Source organism: Heterocephalus glaber, unplaced genomic scaffold (assembly GCF_053883595.1).
Source record: "Heterocephalus glaber isolate CG9 unplaced genomic scaffold, H.glaber_assembly_v1.0 deba00000809, whole genome shotgun sequence".
Classification (NCBI taxonomy): Eukaryota; Metazoa; Chordata; class Mammalia; order Rodentia; family Bathyergidae; genus Heterocephalus; species Heterocephalus glaber.
In genome coordinates this window covers 12,770,198-12,795,161 of record NW_028258163.1, presented here as the reverse complement: position 1 = coordinate 12,795,161, position 24,964 = coordinate 12,770,198, and the positions used below count along the sequence as shown (strand labels likewise).

At 35.6% G+C, this 24,964-nt stretch overlaps 2 protein-coding genes across 3 annotated transcripts; both read right to left on the bottom strand.

The window, feature by feature from the left end:
* Window positions 1–4,730: 4,730 nt before the first annotated feature.
* Window positions 4,731–8,271, bottom strand: LOC147829043 (olfactory receptor 11H4-like). Of its 2 annotated transcripts, XM_087207566.1 has the most exons (2): window positions 8,248–8,271; window positions 4,731–5,651 (listed from the first exon to the last, which is right to left on the bottom strand). In XM_087207566.1, the coding sequence occupies exons 1-2, from the start codon at window positions 8,269–8,271 to the stop codon at window positions 4,731–4,733; spliced, it is 945 nt and encodes a 314-aa protein (XP_087063692.1). The 2 variants fall into 2 exon arrangements, with proteins under 2 accessions (XP_087063692.1, XP_087063693.1); XM_087207567.1 differs by lacking the exon at window positions 8,248–8,271 and having other exon boundaries at window positions 4,731–5,687.
* Window positions 8,272–19,441: 11,170 nt separating this feature from the next.
* On the bottom strand, window positions 19,442–20,486 carry LOC147829042 (olfactory receptor 11G2-like). The gene has a single exon (XM_087207296.1). It carries the CDS (start codon window positions 20,384–20,386, stop codon window positions 19,442–19,444), a length of 945 nt encoding a protein of 314 aa, XP_087063422.1. The 5' UTR covers window positions 20,387–20,486.
* Between the last annotated feature and the right edge of the window lie 4,478 nt (window positions 20,487–24,964).

The following is a 24,964-nucleotide window of genomic DNA, read 5'->3' as shown; positions in this document are numbered from 1 at the left end:
AATATAGGGTCAGCAAAAGATAAGTAAACGTCACAGATAATTTGAAATCCCACTACATTCTTCCTATTTTCTCCACCTCCAAAACACATCTATTGTTGTCTCAACTGACAAATTTAAATTCGCCTCCTCTGTTCACCTCAAGAGATGGACATATAAATGTCCAGCTGGAGAGAAGAAGAGGACAAAGAACCTGGGAAACCCATTTTGTATAGCTGATAAGGGGGCCAGACCCTCCTCTTTAACCCCTTGTGGGAATTGAAGCCACTTCCCAGAGAAGAGCTCTTTTTAAGTTGTAAATGCAGAGAGTCTTTAGACTTTACATTTTTGAGGTGTAGGTAAATCCAAAGGAAAACAAAGACCACTATCTTGCTTTTTCTCAGTTTGCACTAGTGCTTTGTCTCTCGCCAAAGACTCTGAAAAAATAACGTCTTGCTTTAATTGCTCCTGCTGAGAAGTAATCTGTCAACCAAAATTTCACTAAGCAATTTTGCAAAGTGGTACAAGACTTAGACTATATTCTGATGGAAGTTTAATCCCCCACCCCAATTCCCGAGCCATATGAGTGCCATTTACTCTGAGCTGTAATGTGGGAACTCTGTGATACTTGAGTGAGCCCTTGATGTGAATACACTGTATCATCTAAGGTTCTCTTTAAAAGTGTGTTGAGAGATAAGCAGTGAAGAGTCTAACATGTTGCTCCTACAAAGAGCATAGGAAAAAAGAATTAAGGGATTTACAGGGGAATCACCTATTCTCAGTTGTCTTACAGCAAGGTGCAGAGCAGCAGTGTTCTTTGGTTGTAGGCTTTCCTACCTATCCGAAGTTGTTTTTGGCTCCAAGATGCAGATGTGAGTGAAACTCCAGCCACAAGAAGCTCCTCATTTACACAGTCCGAGAGCTGAGTCAGGGATGGAGAGTGTTGTTTGTGCCTTCAGAGACTTGCGTCCTGTGTTGCTCCGAACCAAATGAAATGTGTTTTTCAAGTGAGTGACTATTAAGAGTTTACAAATCTCTCCTGAATAGGATCCATAATTCCCCAATGTGTTTGTTTGAAGGAACCTACTTCCTTTCCTGTGCTTGTACCTCTGCATGTATTTAATCCTACCTGTATCTGTTTATGTTTTCCCCAGTGGTTTGATGAATCCTGATGTAAGGGCCAGGATACATACCTAAGAGAGGTCAGGAAAACTTTCCTTTTGGTGGAAATATTCTCACTCTAAGGAACTGACCTACCCAGGGGGAGGTAAATGGATTCAGAGGAGAAAGAATATATGTGTATCTGCATGTGTGTATGTGCATGCATGTGTGTATGCTGCGCACATGTGTGATCTCTTTAAATAATACACTTGTTCCATTCTGTTAAAAATATATTTAATTGGGCCAGGGATTTAGTTCAGTTGTTCTGCCACCTGCCTCACAAGCACAAGGTCCCGAGTTCAATCCCCAGTACCAAAAAAATGTATGTAATTGACAAGCATTTATTATATACCTACTCGGTGTCAGACTGTGTTAAACTCTGAATACAGTACACACAGGTTATAGGAGAAAACTAGGTCAAGCTCCACAGAGATTACAAGCTTGTTTTAGGTTCAAATATAAAAATATGAAAAAGTACTTCCACATAGTGAGGCCCATATGCAAAAAGTCAACAGCTGAAATTATACTGAATTGGGGAAAGATGAGAGTTTTCTTTCCAATATCTGGAACATGACAAGAAGGCCTCCTTTCATTATTTGATATCTTTTGTTCTTTTTTTTTTTTTTGAGATAGATTCTCAATGTTTATCCCAGGCTGGCCTCAAATTTGTTACATGGCTGAGGTGGAGTGGAGTATGTTATTCTCCTACTCTAGCTTCCTTACTGCTCACCACCTTTATTCAGCACAGGGTTGAAAGATCTAGGCAGAGCAGTAAGGCAAGAGAAAGACAAGGACATCTAAATTGGAAAAGAGGAATTCAAATTGTCACTATTTACAGATAATGTGATCTTATATTTAGACAAACTCAAAGACTCCATTAAAATCTATTGAAGAGGCTGGGCATGGTGGAACATTCCCGTAATCCCAGCACTCGAGAAGCTGAGGATTGCCATGAGTTTGAGGCCAGCCTGGGCTACACAGTGTGTTCAAGGCCAACCTGAACTACATAGCAAGACCCTGTCTCAAAAAACCAAATTCAACCAACAACAAAACAAAGCAAAACAACAACAACAAACCCTCCTAAACCTCCAAAACCATTATTAGAGCTAATAATCTAATGATTATTAGAGCTAATGAATTAATTAAGAAAACTTGACAGAATATAAAATCCATATACAACAATTAGTAGCATTGCTATATGCCAATAGTGAATTATCTGAAATAGAAACAAAGAAAGCATTTCCATTTACAATAGCTATAAAAATACCTACGAATAAATTTAACCAAAGAATTGAAAGATTTCTACAATGACAGTTGTAAAATATGATTGAATGTTATTAAAGAGGACATGAAAATGGAGAGATATCCCATGTTTATGGATAGGAACAACTCTATACACTCTTGATGGGAATATAAGTGAGTATAGCTACCATGAAAAACAATATAGAGGTTTCTCAAAAAATTAAAAATAGAAATACTATATGATCTAGCAATCCCACTAGTGGGTCTATACCCAAAAGAAATGAAATTAGTACTGTATTTTGAAAACACATCTGCACTACCGTGTTCACTGAAGCACTATTCACAATAGCCAAGAAATGGAAACAATCCAAATGTCCATCAACTGATGAATGGATAAAGAATTTGTAGTATACATACATGATGGAAAACCATCCAGGAATTTAAAAAGATGAAGTCTTGTCATTCAAGGCAACATGGATGGATGACAATAGATCATTATGCTCAGTTTAAGAAGCCAGGAACAGAAGGTAAGTCCTGCATAATCTCACTCATATGTGGAATCTAAAAAAGTTGATCTCATTGAAGTTGAGAGCGGAATGGTAATTACCAGCAATGGGAGATTAAGAGGGAAGAAGGGATGGAAAACCATTGATTAATGGGTATTAAGTGCAGTTAGGAGGAAAAAGCTCTGGTTTTCTATTGCACATTAGGGTGTCTACAGAATATGATAATAATCACCCTTGCACTAAGAGTTAATATACAAAATATATAAGAAACTCAAATAACTCAATAATCCAATTTAAAAATGGGCAAAGAGATTTTAGGATATATATATCCGTGTGTATATATATATATGGATATATATATATATACAGATATATATATATATATATATACACGGATATATATATATATATATATTTGTTTTTCTGTACCAGGGATTGAACTCAAGACCTTGTGCTTATGAGGCAGGTGGTGAAAGCACTGAGCTAAATCCCCAGCCAGGAGATATTTTAGAAACAAAATATATGGCTAATAGATACAAAAAATGCTCAACTTCAATAATTATTAGAGAAATGCACATTAGAACCACAATGGGATCCATCTTCTACTTGTAAGGATGTTTGTTATCAAAAAGTCAAATAGATAACAAAAGTTGGTAAAAGCGTTGAGAAAAAGAAACCCTTCCTTGCATATTGTACTGGCTTGTAAATTAGAAACATTGTAGAAAACTGTGCAGGAGTACCTCAAAATTCTAAAAATAGAATTAACATTGATCCTACAATCTGTTTTCTGAGTATTTACTCAAAAGGTTTCTGAGTATTTACTCAAAATCGGTATGTTGAAAAGATGTTCACTACCATGTTCAGTGCACCATAATTCATAATAGGCAAGTTATGGAACAACTTGGGAGTGCATAACAGATGAACAGATAAAAACGTGGTATGTGTTATTTGTGATAGCACGGATGGAATTGGAGACCGTTTTGCTAGGTGTAATAAGCCAGGCACAGAACAAACAATGCATGTTCTTACTCATATATGAGATGTAAAATAATTGAACTCAGAAAGGCAGAGAATAGTGGTTACTGGAGGCTGAGAGTAAAGGGAATGGGGGGAAGATGGCCAGAGTGCAAAGCCTCCCTTAGATAGGAGGTGTTAGGTTTTCTTTTCTCAGTGCAGTGTAGTGAATATATTAAAGAACATCATGTGCTGTACATTTCAGAATTGCTGAGAATAAATTCTAAGTGTTCTAACCAGAAAGAGATAAATAGTTTAGCTTGGTTTAATTATTCTACATTGTATTCATGCATCATGACATCACTTTTTACCTCCATAAATCCATACCACCATAATTATAATGTGGAATTTTAAAAAGCCCCTACAGTGGTTTAAAAGTCCTATGCAATTTGGCCCCCATGCACTTTTGAACTTTTGTACCAATTAGGTATTTAAATTAGGTTCAATTAATTTAATATTTGGACTATCGTAAGAAATTCCCATGTATACAAAGGATTCAGCTCCAAGTACTGTGCATCCACCTTCCACCTCTATCCCCCAAGAATCAAAACTAAAACAATATGAAGTAGAATGGATAAAAGCCCCATATATAATCATATATAATCTACTGGAGTTACCCATGTTGAAAATATGGTTGTTACATTTGTAATGTAATATAATTCAACTCTGGTTTAGCTCCAGATTCGTTGTGGAGTAAAATGATGAGGGACTCCCCTGAGAGGATATCTTCATTAGAGTATTTCAGAAATAGCAAACAGAAAGCAAGCCCTTCTCAATGGATCTTTTTATCTGGACAGTGGTTTGCTTAGTCTCATATGGGTTGCTTTATGCTTATTCTATTCTCAAGACTTTCTTCAGTGCAGCCTTCATCTCTTTGTTTCGTAAGCTGTAAATCAAAGGGTTTAAGAAAGGAGTCACCACAGAATAAAACAAAGTCATAATCTTCTGCATTGCAGCTGGGTTTTCAGCTGTGGGGCTCACATACATTGCCAAGAGGGCTCCAAAGAATAAACACACCACTGTCAGATGTGACCCACAGGTAGAAAAGGCTTTCCGTCGGCCTGTTGCTGAGGGAACTTTTAGCACAGCTCTCAGTAAAAGTATATAAGAGCCCAGGATGTATAGAAGAGTGAGGACAATAATGAAGGTGCTCAGGCTGTAGAAGGTGATCTCAGTGAAGGGAGCTGGGGCACAGGACAGAGCCATCAGTTGGTCCATGTCACACACAAAGTGGTTGATGATGTTGGGCCCACAGAAAGGCAATTGAGATAATTGTACAGCAGACACAGAGTAACTAATGAACCCAAACAACCAGCAAAGAGATATCAAGATATAGCAAAGTCGTGTAGTCATGACAGTGGAGTAGTGCAGTGGGCGGCAAATGGCAAGGTACCGATCATATGCCATGATGCAAAGGAAATACGTTTCAGTTGTACCCAGGGAAGTAAAAAAGTAGAATTGGGTCAAACAGTCAACAAAAGAGACAGTCTTTGTCTTTGAGAGGAAATTGCCTAGCATACTCGGTACAGTGGAGGTGATGTACCAGATTTCAAGGAAAGCAAAGTTTCCCAGGAGAATATACATTGGCATATGGAGACGTTTGTCCAAGCTCACTGCACAGACAATTGTACCATTTCCCATTGTAGCAAATACATAGACCCCAAAGAAAACCGAGAAGAGGAAACTTTGCATCTCCTGACAACCAGGGAAACCAAGGAGGACAAATTCGGTCACAGTGCTTGTTTTTGAATTGTTCATAAATCCCAGAGCTGTAGAGAAGACAAAAAAACACCAATGTCTTGTTTTGTTTCTTGAAAAACTTGGAGGAAACTTAATACTGACATACATCATGTTGGCTATTTGGGAATTAGTTTGGAATAATCCATCCATTGATTTGTGGCTCTTGTTAAAAGCAACGATCAACAATCTTAATGATTCCAAATTTCAATAAAGTTAGGTTCATAACATTAGAGTTTTTACATTAGTTTTTTTAACCATTGTATAAGATTTAAAAGAAGTCTCTCTTTACTTTGAGGATTTAAAAAACTCAGAAACAAACGAAAAGGAGCAAAATACTTACCAGTTTGTATTTCTCCCCTACTCCATTTGCTTTCTTTTTTTCTGTTTTATCCCACTTTATTTCTAATAGACTGCTTTTAGTATGAGTTGTTTTTAAAGCAAGAATTAGGAATGAAATAATTACTTTTTTGACATCTCATGGAGAAAGCACTTGACATACTTTTCAGATACCCTATTGAAAGTGTATTATGTGTTCTGAGTTGTTCACATTGGAATAACTTTCTTTTATTACATTTTCATGATTTGTAAGTATCAACATAGAAACCAAGAGGGAAGGTATAGTAATACTCTTCTGGAGAGTACAGAGTTAATAGTTACCTCATAGTATTCCTTGAATCTACTTAGTACTTTTACTTCAAACTCCTATAACTTAACTAAATCTCCACTACATTAAAACAAATACTGTATTTTAAATCATTTTTTCATAAATATCTCACTGAAATAAACAACTTGTTTTATAATATATTGTTCTACTGCAAGGATGCATTCTTGTTCTTTCTATATATTGCAGGTGACAGGTTTTGACATGTCCAACTTCAGTCCCAACTGTCTACCTGTGAGGAACTTAGAATTTTAAAACTTGTTTGGGAAGGTCAGTTACCACAAGTCCAACAAACACATATAACATGGCTCTCACTGTTATGGAAGTTCAATTCTTGCTGAATATAAATGATATTTTAAATTTGGGTGATGTATAATTACTTAACAAAAATGTTTTTATAATTAAAAACATAATAAATAAATAAAATAAAAATAGTTCCAGATTTCAAAGCCAAAAAAACTTTAAACGCTTTTTCCAAAAATACTCTAATTTATTTTTAAGCTTATTGTATTTTAGTTTTTTTCCTTGTCAAAAATATAGCTGTAAATCATCAATTCCATGGCTCTATTGCCTTCTAGTCTACAGATTTAGTCAACCCCCAGAGTTGGATTCAAATATTATCTATTGTTTTGTTTTATAATTGCCACCACAATTAATGTTTTTCAACATTTATCTCAGAACATTTGACTCCAAAATGAACTTACAATGATTTAAGGAAATTGATAATTACACCAGTCAATGTAGGATATCCTAGTTTTTTATGATGATAATTTTAGGTATCTTTTTGATATCTGTCATACTGAAATCAACAAGGCAAAACCATGCTATTTATAAGTTCCAGTAAATATTTTTATAGCATATTATACATATCTCAACTAACAAATATGCCATAATGACTTAAAGCATGGGTTTGTATGTTTCTCTCTAGGCTGAAAACTTCTAAAATTTACAAATGACATTACATTTACTTCTACATTCTCAGATTACTGAATTTCTAGTTGCAGTAGGCCCTTGAAAGAATCAATGGTTGAGTAAATTTCCAAAAGCTAATCTACAAGTTTATGAATATCACTATCACTCAATCCCTAATCTGTACCTCCTCAGGTAATCTTGTGACCGACTCTGACACAGTGTCCAAATGTGGCCACATTTAGCAAGAGCACCTTTAAGCCTCATGACTGAGCAATCCCACATGCTGTGGGATTCCTATCATCCCTGAGGATCTACGTGAAATGTAACCTCTAGTCATTTACCCTATTTATAGTTTCAGACCTATTATCATTTTGCTCACAACCTCTTATTCTATCTGTTTCTTTGTAAAGACTCCTCCTTTGTACTTGCTTCTTGGGGAATGGCTTTACTTTTCTCCACCAATCCATGTAGCATTTGCTAAAGCCAAAAACTGGAAGGCCATTCAAGCCCTTTCTAATTCTGTCAGCTCATATATATAATCAACCACCAAATCCTGTTGATTTTTTCATCTGAAGTTTTCAAATCTGTCCTGAGCACAGAGGGGATCATTGTAAGTGCTGAAGATTGTAGTGTAAATGCTAGAGAGTTCAGTAGTAGTGTAGAACAGCTACACATACAAACTAGAAAGAAAAGACCTCTCCTAAAGAAGGTCTGAGAACACAGTTTTATGAGGAACTGGCTCAATTTGGTGAGGAAGGACGAGAACATTCACTTTGTAGTATGTGATGACAGACCACAGCTGGTTTCTGTTCACAAGTGATTGACTCAACTTAGTAACACTTAATAATTGTATTACATGTCACACTTAAAGAAAAATAAATGATAAAGTTACATTGATTTGGGTTCAAGTTCTATAGTAGATGCTGCTTGCTCTTTGGGAAAGTTAGGATTTACTTTGCAGAGATCTTGTGAAAATAGTGTTGAAATACAGCTGTCTAATATACAGTACAGTGCCTGGTAAAGTTCCTGGAATATGCTAGGACTTGAAAAATATTGCATTTTTTTCATGATAATACTACCAATAACTAAAAACAAAGTACTTAGGATAAAAATTTTTAGCATAATCATTTAAAAGCCTAGATAAAAACAATGAACTTTGGTTTTTTTGGTCTGGGGACTCAAACTCAACGCCTTGTACTTGGCAGGCAGGCGCTGTGGCATTCAGCTCCATCCCCTGCCATAAAAACAATGAATTTAAGTGAACAAAAAAGACTAGATTAAAAGTCACTCAGTTCAAAAATTTCATACTCCAAAGTTATGGGTAACATTTTTGGTGGTTCAGATTTATTTTATGGACCTTCTCATATATTCTAACACATGTAGAATCATACAGTTTGATTTGATATAAAGGAAGAGGAAATGAAAACATAATAATGTTGACAATGCAAAATGTAGAAACAAATAATAGGATGAAAGTTATTACATTACCTGGGGTGTGCATCATAGTACTGGGAATAAGTCATATTTAATTAGAGTATTGTAGACAGTGAGTTAAATACATTAGCAAATAGTCTTTAATACCAACCTAGGCAATTTATCAAATTTCTGAATAATAAGGCATTCACTTGTGAATCATTAGGCAAGAAACTTTAGGAGTATTAAGCTAAGGGAGATCTGTGTAGCTGGATGCACAACTTCACTATTACGATACTGAAGATGCTGTGGATAAAATCACACAGCCAAAAATCCAGAAAAAGTTTGGAAAAGTATGATAATAATATAAAGGGACCCCAACTAAAGCTAGCATCAACGGGTAGATATTTTAGTAAAAATAATTCCGTGATGTCTGGACAGTGAGAAGTTACTTACCCTTCATGATAGGACTCAGTGTGACAGGTCGGAGAATAAACACTTCGTCTGTATCTTCTTAAGGATGCCTCTCTTTCCTATATATGAATTTGAACATAGGGCCTGACCTGTGAATCCTAGGGTATAGAAAGTTAAATGTTGAAGCTCCCTTTCCGAGTTCCTCGAATATAACAGAACAACTGGGCCTTCTATTGGGCAGTAGTGATAGCCAGTGAAAGGAGCACAAGTCCTGCAACAGCATGTAAGGTGTGGCCCTCAACTACAGATTGGTATTTTCATCAGGCACTGTTCCGATAGTCCTTGACTTACAATCTTCCACTTACTTTGTTCCACTTTTTAAGGAAGGAAAAGTGATAAACATTACATAGAAATTGCACTTTAAATTTTCATCTTTTGCCAGGCTGTGCTAACTTGGACAGTGGCAGTGAGCATAGCTCCTAGTCAGCCATATGATAACGAAGGCAAACAACTGATATTCCACAGTATGCTGTTTGCTAAGCTATGATGTTTAATAAGTTAGGTGAATTAAATGCACTTTTGACTTATAATATTTCCAATGTACAATGAGTTTATCAGTACTTAAACCTTTGGTAAGCCAAGGAGCACCTGTACAAGAGACTTAAATACCTCCAGGCATCAGATATTTTTCACTTGTCTTACCCAGCAAAGAAAGTTCAGCAGGAGAGTTTTATATATTGTTATATTTTCCTGTAGAGCACCTTAAAGCAGTTAGGTGTGAACCTCATGAGGAGATTTCAGAAAGGGTGTGCCAGTGAGTGAAGGAAAAAGGGTGTATTGTTGAGACTCCCTAGAGGTGCAATTAAAGTTTGATCTCGGAGATGAGTGTGCTGGCTTCCGTCTCTTCTTGGGCAGGCTCCCTTGAGAGACTTAGGTAGAGCATTTTTTCTTCCATCTACAGTTTTCACAAAGTTTAGGGAAAATTGGATCCCAGAGCGAAAGCAGGAACTGCAAGGCAATGGTGAGATGTCTGGATTTCCAAACAATCACTTTCAAGAAAAGTCTTTTCAAATTGTTTATATTCTCTTCACACTCTTAACATCTACAATTTTTCTTCTAAGTTTTAATTACTTACAGATTATTTGTTTTGTATTTGTGCTATATATTCTTTATTCCCTTATTCATTCTTTTTTTCTTTTGGGTTATTCAACTACTTATAATTATTTTCTTTTGTCTATTAGCTTTTTCTGGTAGTTTAAAAATATTTTTATTGTGGTGATATATAACCACATAAAAATATAATGTATCTTAATATAAAATTATCTTTTTAACAATTTATTAGTGCACAGTTCAATGACATTAAGGACGTTTACATTGTTATGCAGCCACCACCACTATCCATTTGCAGGATCTTTCATCATTCTAAACTGAAACTCAGTATCTAAACAAGGATTCCCTGTTCCATCCTTTCCCAGCACTTGGCGGCCGCCATTCTACTTTCTGTCTCCACGAATCAGACTATTCCAGGTTGCTTTCTAAATGGAATCACACATTATTTCTCCTTTCATGGCTGGCTTCAAGGTTCATCCTTGTGTAGCATGTGTTGCTTTCTTTTCTTCTCCTCCTCTTCCTCTCTCTCCCTCCTCCTTTTCCTCTTCTTCCTCTTTTCCCTCCTCCTCCTTCCCCTTCCTCCTCTTCTTCTTTTCTTTCTTCTTCATTCCAATGGATGTGAATTGGAGTCTCATTGTGATTTGGATTTATATACTTGAATGTTGAGCATGTTTTCTTGTGCCTATTGTTTACTGATTTTTGGAGAAATATCTATTGGAATGCTTAGGTCATTTTAAAATTGGATTGTATGTTATTCTTGTTGAGTTGTAGTTCTTCAAATATTTTGGATATTAGCCCTTATCAGATCTATGATTTATGAGTATTTTCTTCTATTCCATGGATTGCTTTATATTCTGTTGATAGTGTCATTTGATGTACAAATGCTTTAAATTTTGATATTTTACTTATCTATTTTTTTTTGTGGCCAGATTTTTTTGTGTGTGTCATATCCAGGAAGTCATTGTTAAATCCAATATCATAAAACTTTCCTCTATGTTTTCTTCTAGTTTTAAGCTTTGAATTTTGTGTCCAAGTCTGATTCATTTTGAGTTAATTTTGTGTATTGCCTAAGGTTAGAGTCTAACTTCATTATTTTGCATGTGGATAACTAGTTTCCCTAGTATCTCTAGATGAAAAGACTGTCCCCTCTCCCACTTCGTGGCATTGAACTCTTGTTGGAGTTGTTCGAGACGCGAAGAAGAGTCAGACCACGAGAATGCAGTTAAGTGGACGAGCAGAGGGCTGCAGCTCACAAGGCGAAACAGCAGCTTGCCTCTGTTGCCCATGCCTTTTACTGAGGCGGTGCACGGTGGGAGCGCGAGAAACGTGAGAGATTACAACCAAGGCCTTGAAGCTGTTTTTCAGGAATAACATCTTGAAAGCTTTCATACCTAATCTTGAGCTTTTCCAAAGCAGAATACTCACGCCCTCGGCGTCAAGGTTTCTGGAACAGAGGGAGCGTCGCAAGCAATGCTCCCTGGATGTTATCTGGCATGCGAGAAAACACCTGCTGTTCCTGGGAACATTTCCCCAGAGTTCATTCTAAGTTCAACTTGCTCTGAGACAACATTCTTCTCTACAAACTCTTACTTGTGTGAAGGTTTGTTTTTGGAGTTTCTATAATAATCCATTGATATATGTGTCACTACCATATTGTTTTAATTTCTATAGGTTTGAGATAAATTTTGAAATTAGGAAGTGTGGATAGTCAACTCTTGTTTTTTCAATATTGTTTTGGTTACCTGGGGTCCCTTGAAAGTCTATTAATTTTGGGATGGATTTTTCTTATTTCTGCAAAAATGTCATTTGGATTTTGAAAGACACTGGATCATAGATCATTTTGGATAGTATTGACACCTGAATAATATTGTTTTGCACTTTGCAAACATGGAAAATCTCTCCATTTATTTTTTAATAAATTAATTTTTCATTTTCACAATACATGATTTAATGATATATATTCTAGGTATAAAACAACCAGCCCAGAACCAGACATAGGACATAAATTTTTGTCTCTTATTCTTTTTATTGGTACACGTTTGCAGTATCAGTGATCACATTCAGCTTAAGGGTTTGTTAAATATGCATAGTGCACTTGATAATTTTTACTCACCTTATCCCCCTACACCCCTTTTCCCAGATCTGCTTCCCATTTCTATAGAAACTACTTCCGTTTCTTCACATGACTCTTTATTTTGATCTTCAAAAATCCTTATATTTTGAGTCTATCATAGTAAAGATACCAGGTGATATTTAACCTTTTCTAAATAAGTTATTTTACTTAGCTTATGGTCTCAAGATCCATTCACTTTCCTACAAATGACTCAAAATTGTCCTTCTTTATGGATGAGTAGTACTCCAATATGTATATATACCAATTTTTCTTTATCCATTCATCTGTTGATGGGCATATAGATCATTGTGACTTGTGCTGCTATGAACATGGTATGCACGTATTGCTGTAGTAGGATGCCTTTAGCTCTTCTAGGAAGATACCCAGGAGAGATATAGCTGGGTCAAATGGAATTTCTATTTTTTTTTTTTTTGGTACTGGGGATAGAACTCGGGACTTTGCACTTGTGAGGCAGATGGCGGCACCACCAAGCTAAATCCCCGGCTGGAATTTCTATTTTTAATTTTTTGAGAAATCTCCATAATTATTTCCAATGTGGTTATACCACTAACAGTATATAAGAGCTCCTTTCCCCCAACAACCTCACCAACATTTATTATTTTTTGAGTTCTTGATAGTGGGTGTTCTTACTGCAGCAAGGTGAAATCTCAGTGTTGTTTTGATTTGCATTTCTCTGGTGACTAAAGATGCTGAACAGTTTTTTCATGTATTTACTGGCCATTGTATTTCTTTTTCTGTGAAGTGTCTATTCATTTCAATGGCCCATTTTAAAATTGAGTTTTATATTTGGTGGTCTAATCATTTTGAGTTCTTTATATATTTTAGATATCAATCCTCTGTCTGGGGAGTAGCTGCTAAAATTATTTTTTTTCCAACTCTGTAGGTTGTCTCTTCAATCTGTTGGTTATTGTGTTAGCTATGTAGAAGCTTTTTAGTTTGATAAAATCTCATTTGTTGATTCTTGGTACTATTTCTTGTGCAATGGGGTTCTGGTCAGAAAGCTTTTGCCTATACCCATATCTTTAAGAATTTTACCATTTTTTCTCAATTAGATTCAGTGTTTTTGTTTGTATACCTAAGTCTTTCATCCATTTTGATTTAGTGCACTGTGAGATGTGGATCAAGATTCATTCCCGTGCATGTGGATAACCAGTTTTCTCAGTAACGTTTATTAAAGAGGCTATCTTTTCTACAGTATACATTTTTGGTCCCCTTGTCAAAGATCAGCTAGGTGAAAGTGCTTGAGGTTGTATCTGTATCCTCTATTCTGTTCCATGGTAAATGTATTGGTTTTGTGCCAGTATCATGTGTTTTTATTATTGTGGTTTTGCAGTGTAACTTAAAGTCTGGGATTGTAATATCTTTTTCTTTGCTCTTGTTGCCCTGGATTTCTTTTGCTATTTTTGGTTTCTTCTTTTTTCATATAAATTTTAGAATTATTTTATTCTAGTTCTGTAAAAAATACAGATGGTATTTTCATGGGGATTGCATTAAATGTATGTATTATTTTTGGTAATATGACCATTTTGATGATGTTAATTTTGCCTACCCAGGAACAAGAGATGTTTTCCCATTTTCTAATGCCTATTTAATCTCTTTATTTTCAGAGAAATATAGTTTTATTATAGAGGTCTTTCACTTTCTTGGTTGGGTTAATTCCAAGGAATTTAATTTTTTGATGCTATTGTGAATGGGATTTTTAAAAAAAATTTCTCTCTTAGTGGGTTCATTGGTTTATAGAAACACTATTGATTTTTGTGTGTTGATTTTGTATTCTGCCACTTTGCTGAATTTTTTCTTTTAGTTCTAAGAGTCTTTTGGTGACATTTTTGGCTCTTCTATGGATAGCATCATGTCATCTCCAAAGAAGCAAATTTTGACTTCTTCCTCTCCTATTCTAGTTCTTTCATTTCCTAATTGTTTTGGCTAAAGTTTTGAGTACTATATTGGACAGGAGTGGTGACAGTGGACACCTTTCTCTTGTTCCTGATTTTAGAGGGAATGTTTTCAGTTTTTTCTCATTAGTATGATGTCAGCAGTGAGTTTAAGGAATCTATTAATTTCTTCCAGATTCTCCAATTTATTAGTTTTCAAAATAGTTACTTATAATCCTATGGATTTCAGTGGTATCCATTGTGACTTTGCCATTTTCATTCCTAATTGCATCTAAATGAGTCTTTTGGTATTTTCTAAGGGTTTGTACTTTGTTTATCCTTCTGAAGAACCAACTCTTCATTGATTCTTTGTATTTTTTCTTTTTAGTTTCAATTTCATTGATTTCCATGCTGATCTTTATAATTCCCTTCATTGTACCCATTTTGGGTTTGGATTGTTCTTGTTTTTCTAGGACCTTGCAGTACATACAGTTTGTTCTGGTTTTCTAACATGGGCACAGCTATGAACTTCCTGACTGCTTTTGCTGTGTCCCATAGTTTCTGATATGTTTTATAGCTCATTTTCATTTGATTCTAAGAATATTTTAACTTCTTCTGTGACCCATTGATTATTCGAGTGCATTACTTAATCTCCAAGTATTTGCATGACTTTTTGTGATTTCTTTTGCCAGTGATTTCTAGTTTCATTCTATGATGCTCCAATAATATGTATAAGATATTTTTAGTTTTTAATATTTATATAAGCATGCCTAATGCCTAGTAAGTCATGGAGAAAGTGCTATACGTTGCTCAGAAACATTTGTATTCTATTGCTTTTGGGTAGAACACTCTGTATTTACAAAGTCCTTTTGTTCAAATATGTGGTTCAATTCTGATATTTCTTTGATTTTTTTTTCTTTAGTTGATCTATATGTGATAGTGGGTTATTGAAGTTCCCCTTATGATTGTGTTGATGTTTATTTGATCTTTTATGTCCAGTAGTCATTGTTTTATGAAGTTGGGTGCATTGGTATTTGGTGTACACATGTTTATAATTGTTATCTTATAATTGTTGAATTATTCTTTTTATCAGTATGTATTGACCTTTGTCTCTTCTGATCAGTTTGGGCATGAAGTTCACTGTGTCTGAAAATAGAATGGTTACTCTTGCTTGTTTTTGTGTTCTATTGCATAAAATATTGTTTGCAATCCTTTGATTTTTTAGTCTATGAGCTTCTTTTTAGATTAAATGTTTCTTGTGTATAGCATATCATTGGATTTTGTTTTTTGACCTGATCTGGCAGTGTGTGTCTTTTGACAATCATTATATAATGCAAACATGTACTAATAAAAATAAAAACTGAAAAAAAGAGAACTGACAAAATGGACATACTTGTCTTATTCCTTATCTGAGAAGAAAAGCTTTCAGGATTTTTAAAAACCATTGAGTATAATATTCACTGTGGGTTTTTCATATATGAACTTTACTACATTAAGATAGTTTATCTCTAGTCCTACTTTGTTGAGTGTTTTTCTTATGAAAAAGTGCTGAATTTTATTAAATGCCTTTTTTGCATTAACTGAGATAGTCAAGTGAGTTTTCCTCATTCTGTTAATGTTATATTACATTGTTTAATTTTCATATATTGAGCCATCCTTGCATAGTAAAAGTAAATTCTAATTTGTTATACTATATGACCTTTTTAATATGGTCTTGAGGGTTTTTATTTTGTACTAGGAACTGAACTAAGGACCTTGCACTTGTCAGGTGGGCATGGCACCACTGAGTCACATTCCTGGATCTAGTTTTGAGTTCTATTTGCTAGATTTGTTTGGATTTTTCATTGTACTTGCACTATTTAATGAAAGAACCCTAGCAATTTTATTGTCTATCTTTATCAGGACTCTATGAGCTTTAGGAGAAAAAAAATGTGTTTTCCCAACAATAAAAATAAATAGTAGAAAAATGACAGAGATGATATCTACATATAAATGTGATATAACTAGCTACAGTTTTATAACCATATATTTGTATAAGCCCTAAGACAAGGAAGATATTTCTCATATTTTCTCTAAAGTACTAAACAGTCAGAGTGAAATGATGCTAAGGAGCTCTTAGGACCCTGTTTAACTTTTCTGTCAATGAAGAGACTCACACCCACAACAAGTGCTGATGGGGCTGCTGGGAAAAAGGAACTCTGGTGGTGGGAGTGTAGATTGGTGCAACCACTGTGGAAATCAGTGTGGAGAGTCCTCAAAAAACTAAGGTTAGAGCTATTTCCCAGCTATCTTTCCAAAAGAATTAAAAGCATCATACCACAGTGATATATGTGCACCCATGCTTATAGTGGCACAGTTTCTTATAGATAAATCTTGGAAATACCCCAAATGCCCATTAACTGAGGAATGGATAAGAAAGATGTGGTTTTAAAAAAAATAAATGGAGTACTATTCAGCCATAAAAAAGGATAAACTTGAGATATTTCTAGGTAAATGGATGCACCTACAGGCCATACTCTTAAGTGAAATAAATTGGACACACATGTGTAAATATTGCATTGTCTTTCTGGTGTGAGAAACTGAGACTATAAATAAGAACCAAAATATATAATAGATATTTTGAAATAGGAAGAAATTGTCAATTTGAACGATTGAACCAGAAATTATTCAATTATCGTACTGAGTGTGAGATTCTTTGTTAATAATTAAAATATTTTATACAAAAAAGTTATAGTTATTAGGAAATGAGTTGAGATATAGAATAGCACTTGAAAATATATTCTTTTAAGGTCATGATACACAGTGTATTTACCATTGTTATTTATTCTCTAATTATTTTTTGTCTTAAAAATTATTTTTCCATAGAACTGTTTTTATATTTTCTTTATTAATATCTACTTGTATTACATTAAAATAAAAAAATACTCATATGGAATCATAGAATTGTTGGGGGAAAATTATTTTCTATATCTAGTAATCAGAAAGTTCCCCTAGAAAATTGTTCTTTGTTTAAAAATACCTATTCTTCTCTTGTTCTTTAAACACCAAATTCTTTGCCTAATGCAATGTTGTTATCAGTTCTTTGGATCTTCTTCTTGGATATCATAAACATTTATGAAAAAAGTAGCTATCATACACTCTGCTAATCACATTGCTGTTTTCACTTAACAATATGTCTTGGAGATATCCCATAAGGAACTGCTTTATACTTTGTAAAATTGAAGCTATGGTATTCCAATGTGTAACTGATCATAGCTTATTTACCCTTTTATTAATGAGAAGTGATGTTGTTGTCAATATTTTGTTATTGTAGCAATGCTACCATGACTGTTCTTTTCATTATTTTTTCACATATATGAAAATATTTATAGGCTAAATACCTAGGAATCCAAGCTGCTGGATTAAAGGGCATATCACTTTAAATTTTGATAGAAGTTGCCTAGTCAACCTATATAGGGTTTAAAAGTTATACTCCCTCCAGCCAAGTGTGAAGGTACTCATTTCACCATGCCCAGTGCATTTTCAAACATTTTTATTTTTGTCATTCTGCTAGGTGAAAAATAGAATAGGATTTTTCCTTAATGTTTTTATCAATGAGTCCATGCTCTTTACATGTTTAAGAATTATTTCTGGGTATGGTTAATTTATATCTTTTGAGTTATTTTTTTGTTGGGGTATAGTTTTGTTCTCTTACTCTCAGGTGTTATTTATATTAATAAATGAAACTTACTATAATATGACTGGAAAAAATGTGAAAAGTTTTAAAGATAAAAATTTAAGATCAGTATAAATGGATGCACCTTGAAGCTATACTCTTAAGTGAAATAAATCAGGCACATGTGTGTAAATGTCACATTGTCTCTCTGGTGTAAGAAACTGAAAATGTAAATAGGGACCAAAATGGATAATAGACAATGTGAAATAAGAGAACATTGTTCAAAAGGAAAATAGAGAAGGAGGAGGGGGAAAGAAAGGAAAGAAAAATTTAAAAAATGAGAAAAAAGTAAAAAATGAAAATGAGGCATTTATAAATAAGAACTCCCCTTAGAGGGTTGAAGGGAGGGGAGGGAAATGGGAAAAACAGGGAATCGAGATACATCATGTAAAGGTACAAATTCCCTAGGATAAATGTGATCATTATGTAAATCTAGATTGTACCAGTAAAATTAAATATGAAAAAAACCTTAAGGTCAGCTACTAAAGGAAAAGCTACTTAAGTTATCAAAAAATGTGATGGATAAGTAACTTTTGCTTTTTCTCATTAAAATATTGTCCTTGGTAAATTGATCTTTGATTCACAATCTAAGTATGTTTGTTGATTGGTGAAGGTGCTTCAAAAATAGGATGGTATCTTATTCAAAGTCTAGGATGGAGTTTAAAAAAAACAGCTTAAGTTTCCAGCACAAATACTGAGTAAATATTTGTACTTATCTACTAATTCTGGGTGCCTCTCATTTAAAAAATAAGCCCAAATATGTTCTTTTTGGTCCTGGTTCTACCTCTATGTTACTGTGAGTAACCTTTCCCTCTCTGTTTGTGGAAGAGTCCTCAAGGATTTGGAAGTGGTTGCAGTGAAATGAAAAGCAGGTCCACATCCCAGATGCATGTTTATATCAGCACCTAGGGCTACATGTCTCTCTGGTTTGTGGATTTTTCACACACTTATGCTACAAGATCATCTTCTGAGAGTGAGGTAAATAGTGAGAATGTGTGGAATTTAGATATAATATCAAAGACCTTCTAGTTATGGTCATGACTGAATAGCATGTATTAGACAAAAAGTAACTTCAAGCAAAGTAACTATAAAATGTGGATGAAATACACATCTGAAGGCAGCAGGGAGCAACTGGCACAGTTAACACCTCAGATTCAGGGTATAACTGAATTTTAAGAAAGCCATGTTCCAGTGCAAGGGCTGCCCCCAAGGATGAAAACCCAAACAAGCATAGGCCATTTTTAAAGCTCATAGAAAGAACACTTGTGTGGAATCAAAGTAATCTTTCTCTACCTACTTGATAGAAGAAAATTTTTAACTTCTGTTGAGTTACTATATTTATTTTCTTTACTACTTTTAGAATATAATGCCTGGCTTTCAAATTAAAAAATTGAAGCATAAGAGGCAACAGGACAAATGATCAGGAAGCCAGAGAAGAAATAACAGAAACACACTCACAGGTGTTCCTGGTTTTTGTTATAATGTGATGATTAATTCCCTAAATAAAACAAGTTTCTTAAAACATGAAAATAAGTTAAATACATTTTCATTGCCCAAGGGCGTTTTTGATTAATGCTTTTTTGTTCCCAGAAATTTCTCCAAGGCTCTTTTCATATCTTTATTCCTAAGACTATATATCACAGGGTTAAGGAGAGGGGTCAAAACAGAATAAAAGAGAGTCACAATCTTCTGCATTCCAGCTTCATGCTCAGATGTTGGGCTCCCATACATCACTAGTACTGAGCCATAGAATAGTGAAACCACGGCAAGGTGAGACCCACAGGTGTTAAAAGCCTTTCTTTTCCCAGCTGCTGAAGGGACCTTCAATACGGCTTTTAGGACCAGAGCATAAGATCCCACGATGAAGACAAAAGGAATAATAAGGGGCAGGGGACTTAAGGCAGAGAAGACAAGCTCTATCACAGCAACTTTTTTGCAAGTGAGGGCTAACAGAGGACCTGGGTCACACAGGAAATGATCAATTATCCTGGATCCACAAAAGGACATTTGGGAGATGATGACGATAGGAATCAAGAACCACAAGAAACCAAGTATCCAGCAGACTAACACAAGATTGGTGCAGAGATGTCTGGTCATAATGGACAGATATTGCAGAGGCCTGCAGATGGCAAGGTACCGATCAAAGGCCATAATTGCCAGGAAAAAGCATTCGGTGGAACCCAAGGAGAAGAAGAAATAGAACTGGAGAAAGCACCCAGAGAAGGAGATGACCTTGGTGTCAGAGAGGAAGTTGGCCAACATGTTGGGGACTGTGGAAGTGACATACCAGATCTCCAGGAAGGAGAAGTTGGCCAGCAGGATGTACATGGGTGTGTGCAGTCTCAGATCCCAGCGCACGGCACAGATGATGGAAGCATTTCCCATGAGGGTGAGGAGGTAGAGAGCAGAGAAGAGCACAAAGAGGAGGATCTGCCCCTCCCTGGGGCAGGGGAAGCCCAGGAGGATGAAGCCAGTGATGGTGCTGGAGTTGCTGGGGGTGTGGAAGCTTTTCATGTGTCTGTGAGCTGTAAAAATACAAGCAATTGCTGAATGGTAGAATAAATAAGATGGGGCTCAGATTTACATTTAAATCACCTTGAGAAAGAAAACTCATAGATATCAATAGCATCTTAGTTATTTTTTCTTGTTGCTGAGACACGATGGCTGATATCCAATGTTAAAAGGAGGAAAGGTTTATTTTGGCTCACGGTTTCAGTACATAATTCGCTGGCTACTACACAGGGTGGCATGGCAGAAGAGCATGGCAGAGGAGAAATAGTTTATGGCAGGGAGACAGCAATAGAAGCAGTAAGCAGCAAGCAGTGACAAGAGAAGCCCTCTTTCTGTCCTTTGTATTCTTTCCAGGCTACCCACACTTAGGGAGGATAGGACTCAGACCCAGGTGGGGTTTCCTTAATCCTAACATAACAGCATGAGTCAATACCAGGAACACATCCTTAATCCCAGCATCAGGCAGAGGAGGCTTCCGGGCTGCCATACCATTGCTCCTGGTGCAGAGGAGGCTTCTGAGCTGCTGTACCACCACTCCCAGCACAGAGGAGGTGAGCCACATGGGCACCAGCAGCACAATCCCTCCCCCCATAGAAATGAGAAGACACATAAACAAGTCTCAAAACCAGACTTCCAGATCACCTACAGCAACCCCAGAGGGAAACAAGATGGAAAACGCTGATGCTAAACTACCTGGACTCCCTGGCAACAAAAGAGGATCTGGAAAAAATGGAATTGGAAAGGATTTCTCAGATAACAGCAGAGATTGTGCTCATGGTGCAAGACATGATTAATAAATCTAGAGAAGAGCTGAGGAAGATGATGGAATCCCAACATAGGAAACAAATGGAATCCATAAAACAGATGCAAACATATTTCCAGGAGATTAAAAATTCCATTGAAAGTCTATATAGCAGAAAGAGCCAATGTGAGGACAGAATTTCAGATATAGAAGATAAGATTGCAACTAGTGACCAGGAAAAGAAAAAATGCTTTAAAATTGTAAGGGAACATGAGAGATCAATCCAGCAGCTGCTAGACAATGCAAAAAAGAATAACATAAGACTGATGGGAGTCAATGAAGAAACAGAAGAGAATGCAGATGACACAAAAAACTGTTCACAGAAATGATGGCAGATAACTTCCCAAGGAGGGGAAAAGAGCTTGACATACAGATAAGTGAGGCATATAGGACTCCAACTTGCCTTGATCAAAGAAAAATCTACACATAGGCATATAATTGTTAAGATTCCAGAAACCCAACAGAAGAACAAAGCTCTACAAGCAGTTAGGGAAAAGAAATAAATTACATACAAAGGAAAGCCCATCAGAATCACAGCACACCTCTCAATGCAAACCCTCAAGACAAGAAGAGCTTGGAGTGACATATTCCAAGCCCTAAAGGAAAACAGCCTCAAACACAGATTGATGTGCCCTACAAAACTATCTTTCAAAATTAATGGAGAAATAAGATACTTTCTTGACAAAGAACACCTTAGGAACTTCGTGAATACCAAACCAACGCTTCAAAAAATTGTAGACAATATCCTAGGAAAAGACAATGATGATCACAGCCCCAGGAAGCACAGCATGAATGAATCCGCTGGGCATGACAAGAAATTATATGCAAAGGGGGGAAAAATCCAACAAAAAGAAAAAGTCATGACAATGATAAGTCAGTAGGTATCAGTTATAATCATCAATGTTAATGGTCTCAATTCACCAATCCAAAGAAATAGACTGGCAGAAATGGGTAAAGAGGCAAGACCCAACAATATGATGCATACAAGAAACACACTGAATTCAAAAAGAAACTCATAGCCTGAAAGTTAAAGGGGGGCAAACAATGCTCCATGACACAGGAACCAAAAAAAAAAAAAAAAAAGCAGGAATCGCTATCCTTTTGCAGATCAAGTGGATTTCAAACACTGATTAAAAGAGACAAAGAAGGACACTACATCATTCTAAAGGGAAGAATCCAAGAGAAAGAGACAACAATCATAAATATATATGCACCAAATGGTAGTGCACCGAACTATATGAAACAAATACTAATGGACATGAAAAGTCATATATGCACTAATACATTAGTAGTGGGGGACCTCAATACCCCACTGTCACAAATAGATAGATCAACTAGACAAAAAATAAGTAATGAAATATTAGAACTCAATCAAACTCTTGAACAAATGAACTTAACAGATGTTTACAGAGTGTTCTACCCCACAAAATCAGCATACACATTCTTTTCAGCTGCATACAGGTCATTCTCCAAAGTAGACCACATAATTTCTCATAGCACATGTTTAAATAAGTGCAAAGGAACTGAAGTTATCCCCTGTATATTATCTGACCATAGTGTGATGAAATTGGAGATCAATAGCAAAAGAAACTGCAAAAATTTCGTTGGTTCTTTGAAAGAATAATTGACAAACCCTTAGCCAACCTTATCAGAAAAAAGGAAAGAAAAGGCCCAAATCCATGCAACTAGGAATGAAAAGGGTGAAATAATAATGATCCCAGCAGAAATCCAGAGGATCATTGATACCTACTTCTAGAACCTATATGCCAATTAGATGGAAAACACAGAAGAAATGGACAGATTCCTAGATACATATGAATTACCAAAGTTGAATGAAGAAGACCTAAAAATTGTAAACAACCCAATATCAACCAATGAAATTGAAAATGTAATTAAAACTTACTAATGAAGAAAACCCTAGGTCCTGATGGTTTTACTGATGAATTCTAGAAGACATTTAGAGAGGAACTACTGCCACTACTGTTTAAACTCTTCAATGAAATTGAAAGGGAAGCAATATTTCTGAATTTATTCCTGGAAGCAAACATTACTTTTAACCCCAAATCAGAGAAAGACCCAACCAAAAAAGGAGAACTATAGGCCAATCTCACTAATGAACATAGATGCAAAAATCCTTAATAAAATACTGGCAAATAGAATGCAGAAGATCATCAAGAAGATCATACACCCTGATCAAGTGGGATTCATCCCAGGGAAGCAGGGATGGTTCAACACACACAAATCAATCAAAGTAATACACTATATCAATAGAGCTAAGGACAAAAACCATATGATCATCTCAATTGATGCAGAAAAAGCATTTGACAAAATCCAACACGCATTTGTGATAAAAATTCTGCAAAAAATTGGAATACATGGTATCTACCTCAAACTGATAAAAGCCATCTATGAAAAACCAACAATCAATATCATACTAATGGGCCAAAAAACTGAAATCCTTCACACTAAAATCAGGAAGAAGACAAGAATGTCCACTATGACCACTGCTGTTCAATATAGTTTTGGAAACATTAGCCATAGCAATTAGACAAGAGAATGCAGTTAAAGGAATAAAGATAGGAAAGAAAGAAGTCAAATTGTCATTATTTGCAGATGACATGATACTCTATATAGAAGACCCCAAGAACACCACCAAAAGTCTTCTAGACTTAAAACCAAATCCAGTAGAGTAGCTGGATACAAGGTCAACACACAAAAATCAATAGCTTTCCTCTACATGAACAACAGACTCACTGAGACAGAAATAGGGCAAACAATTCTTTTCACAATATCATTCAAAAAATGAAAATACCTAGGAATCAACCTAACAAAAGACATCAAAGACCTCTTCTCTGAAAACTATAGCATTCTGAAAAGAGAGACTGAAGATGATATCAGAAAATGGTAAGACATCCCCTGCTACTGGGCAGAAAGGATCAACATAGTGAAAATGGCCATACTTTCAAAACTGCTATATAGATTCAATGCAATCCCAATTGAAATCCCAGCAACATACTTTATGGACCTTGAGAAAACAATTCCAAAATTCATTTGGAACATGAAGAGACCTACAATAGCAAAAGCCATTCTAGGTAACAGAGACATGGCAGGGGGTATCACAACCCCCAACTTGAAACCATATTACAAAGCTACTGTGATAAAAACAGCATGGTACTGGCAAAGAAACAGACCTGAGGACCAGTGGAATAGATTAGAAAATGCAGAAACTACTCCAGACACACTCAGCCATCTCATCTTTGACAAAGGAGCCAAACACCGTCACTGGAGGAAAGATAGCCTCCGTAATAAATTTTGCTGCAAAACTTGGGTTTCAGTTTTCCAAAGGTTAAAACTAGACCTATATCTCTCACCATGCACTAAACTAAAATCAAAATGGATTAAAGATCTAAATTTTAAAATAGAAACGCTGAACCGGCTGTAACAGAGATTCTGTAGAACTCTTGAAGACATTGCTGTATGAAAAGATTTTATGAAGAAAACCTCATTTGCCTGTGAACTAGCACAAACATCAACAAGTGGTATCTCTTCTTATTAAAAAGCTTCTGCACAGCAAGAGAAACCACCAACAGCATGAAGAGACAACCCACAATGTAGCAAAAAATTTTCACCTTCTTTCACAGACAAAGATCTACTATCTAGAATCTATAAAGAAGTTAAAAAAAATCAGATCTCCTAAATTTAAAGACCCAATCCACAAATGGGCATCTGAAATGAACAGACATTTCTCAAATAAAGAAGTAGAAATAGCAAATAAACAC

Excerpts from the sequence above, each read along its gene's own strand:
- LOC147829043 (XM_087207566.1), bottom strand. The coding sequence starts at position 8,271 with ATGCAATATTTTTCAAGTCCTAGC. Across the intron at positions 5,652-8,247 it reads AATATTTTTCAAGTCCTAGC|AATTCAAAAACAAGCACTGT; the intron begins ATATTCCAGGAA and ends GGATTTATGAAC.
- LOC147829042 (XM_087207296.1), bottom strand. The coding sequence starts at position 20,386 with ATGAAAAGCTTCCACACCCCCAGCAACTCCAGCACCATCACTGGCTTC.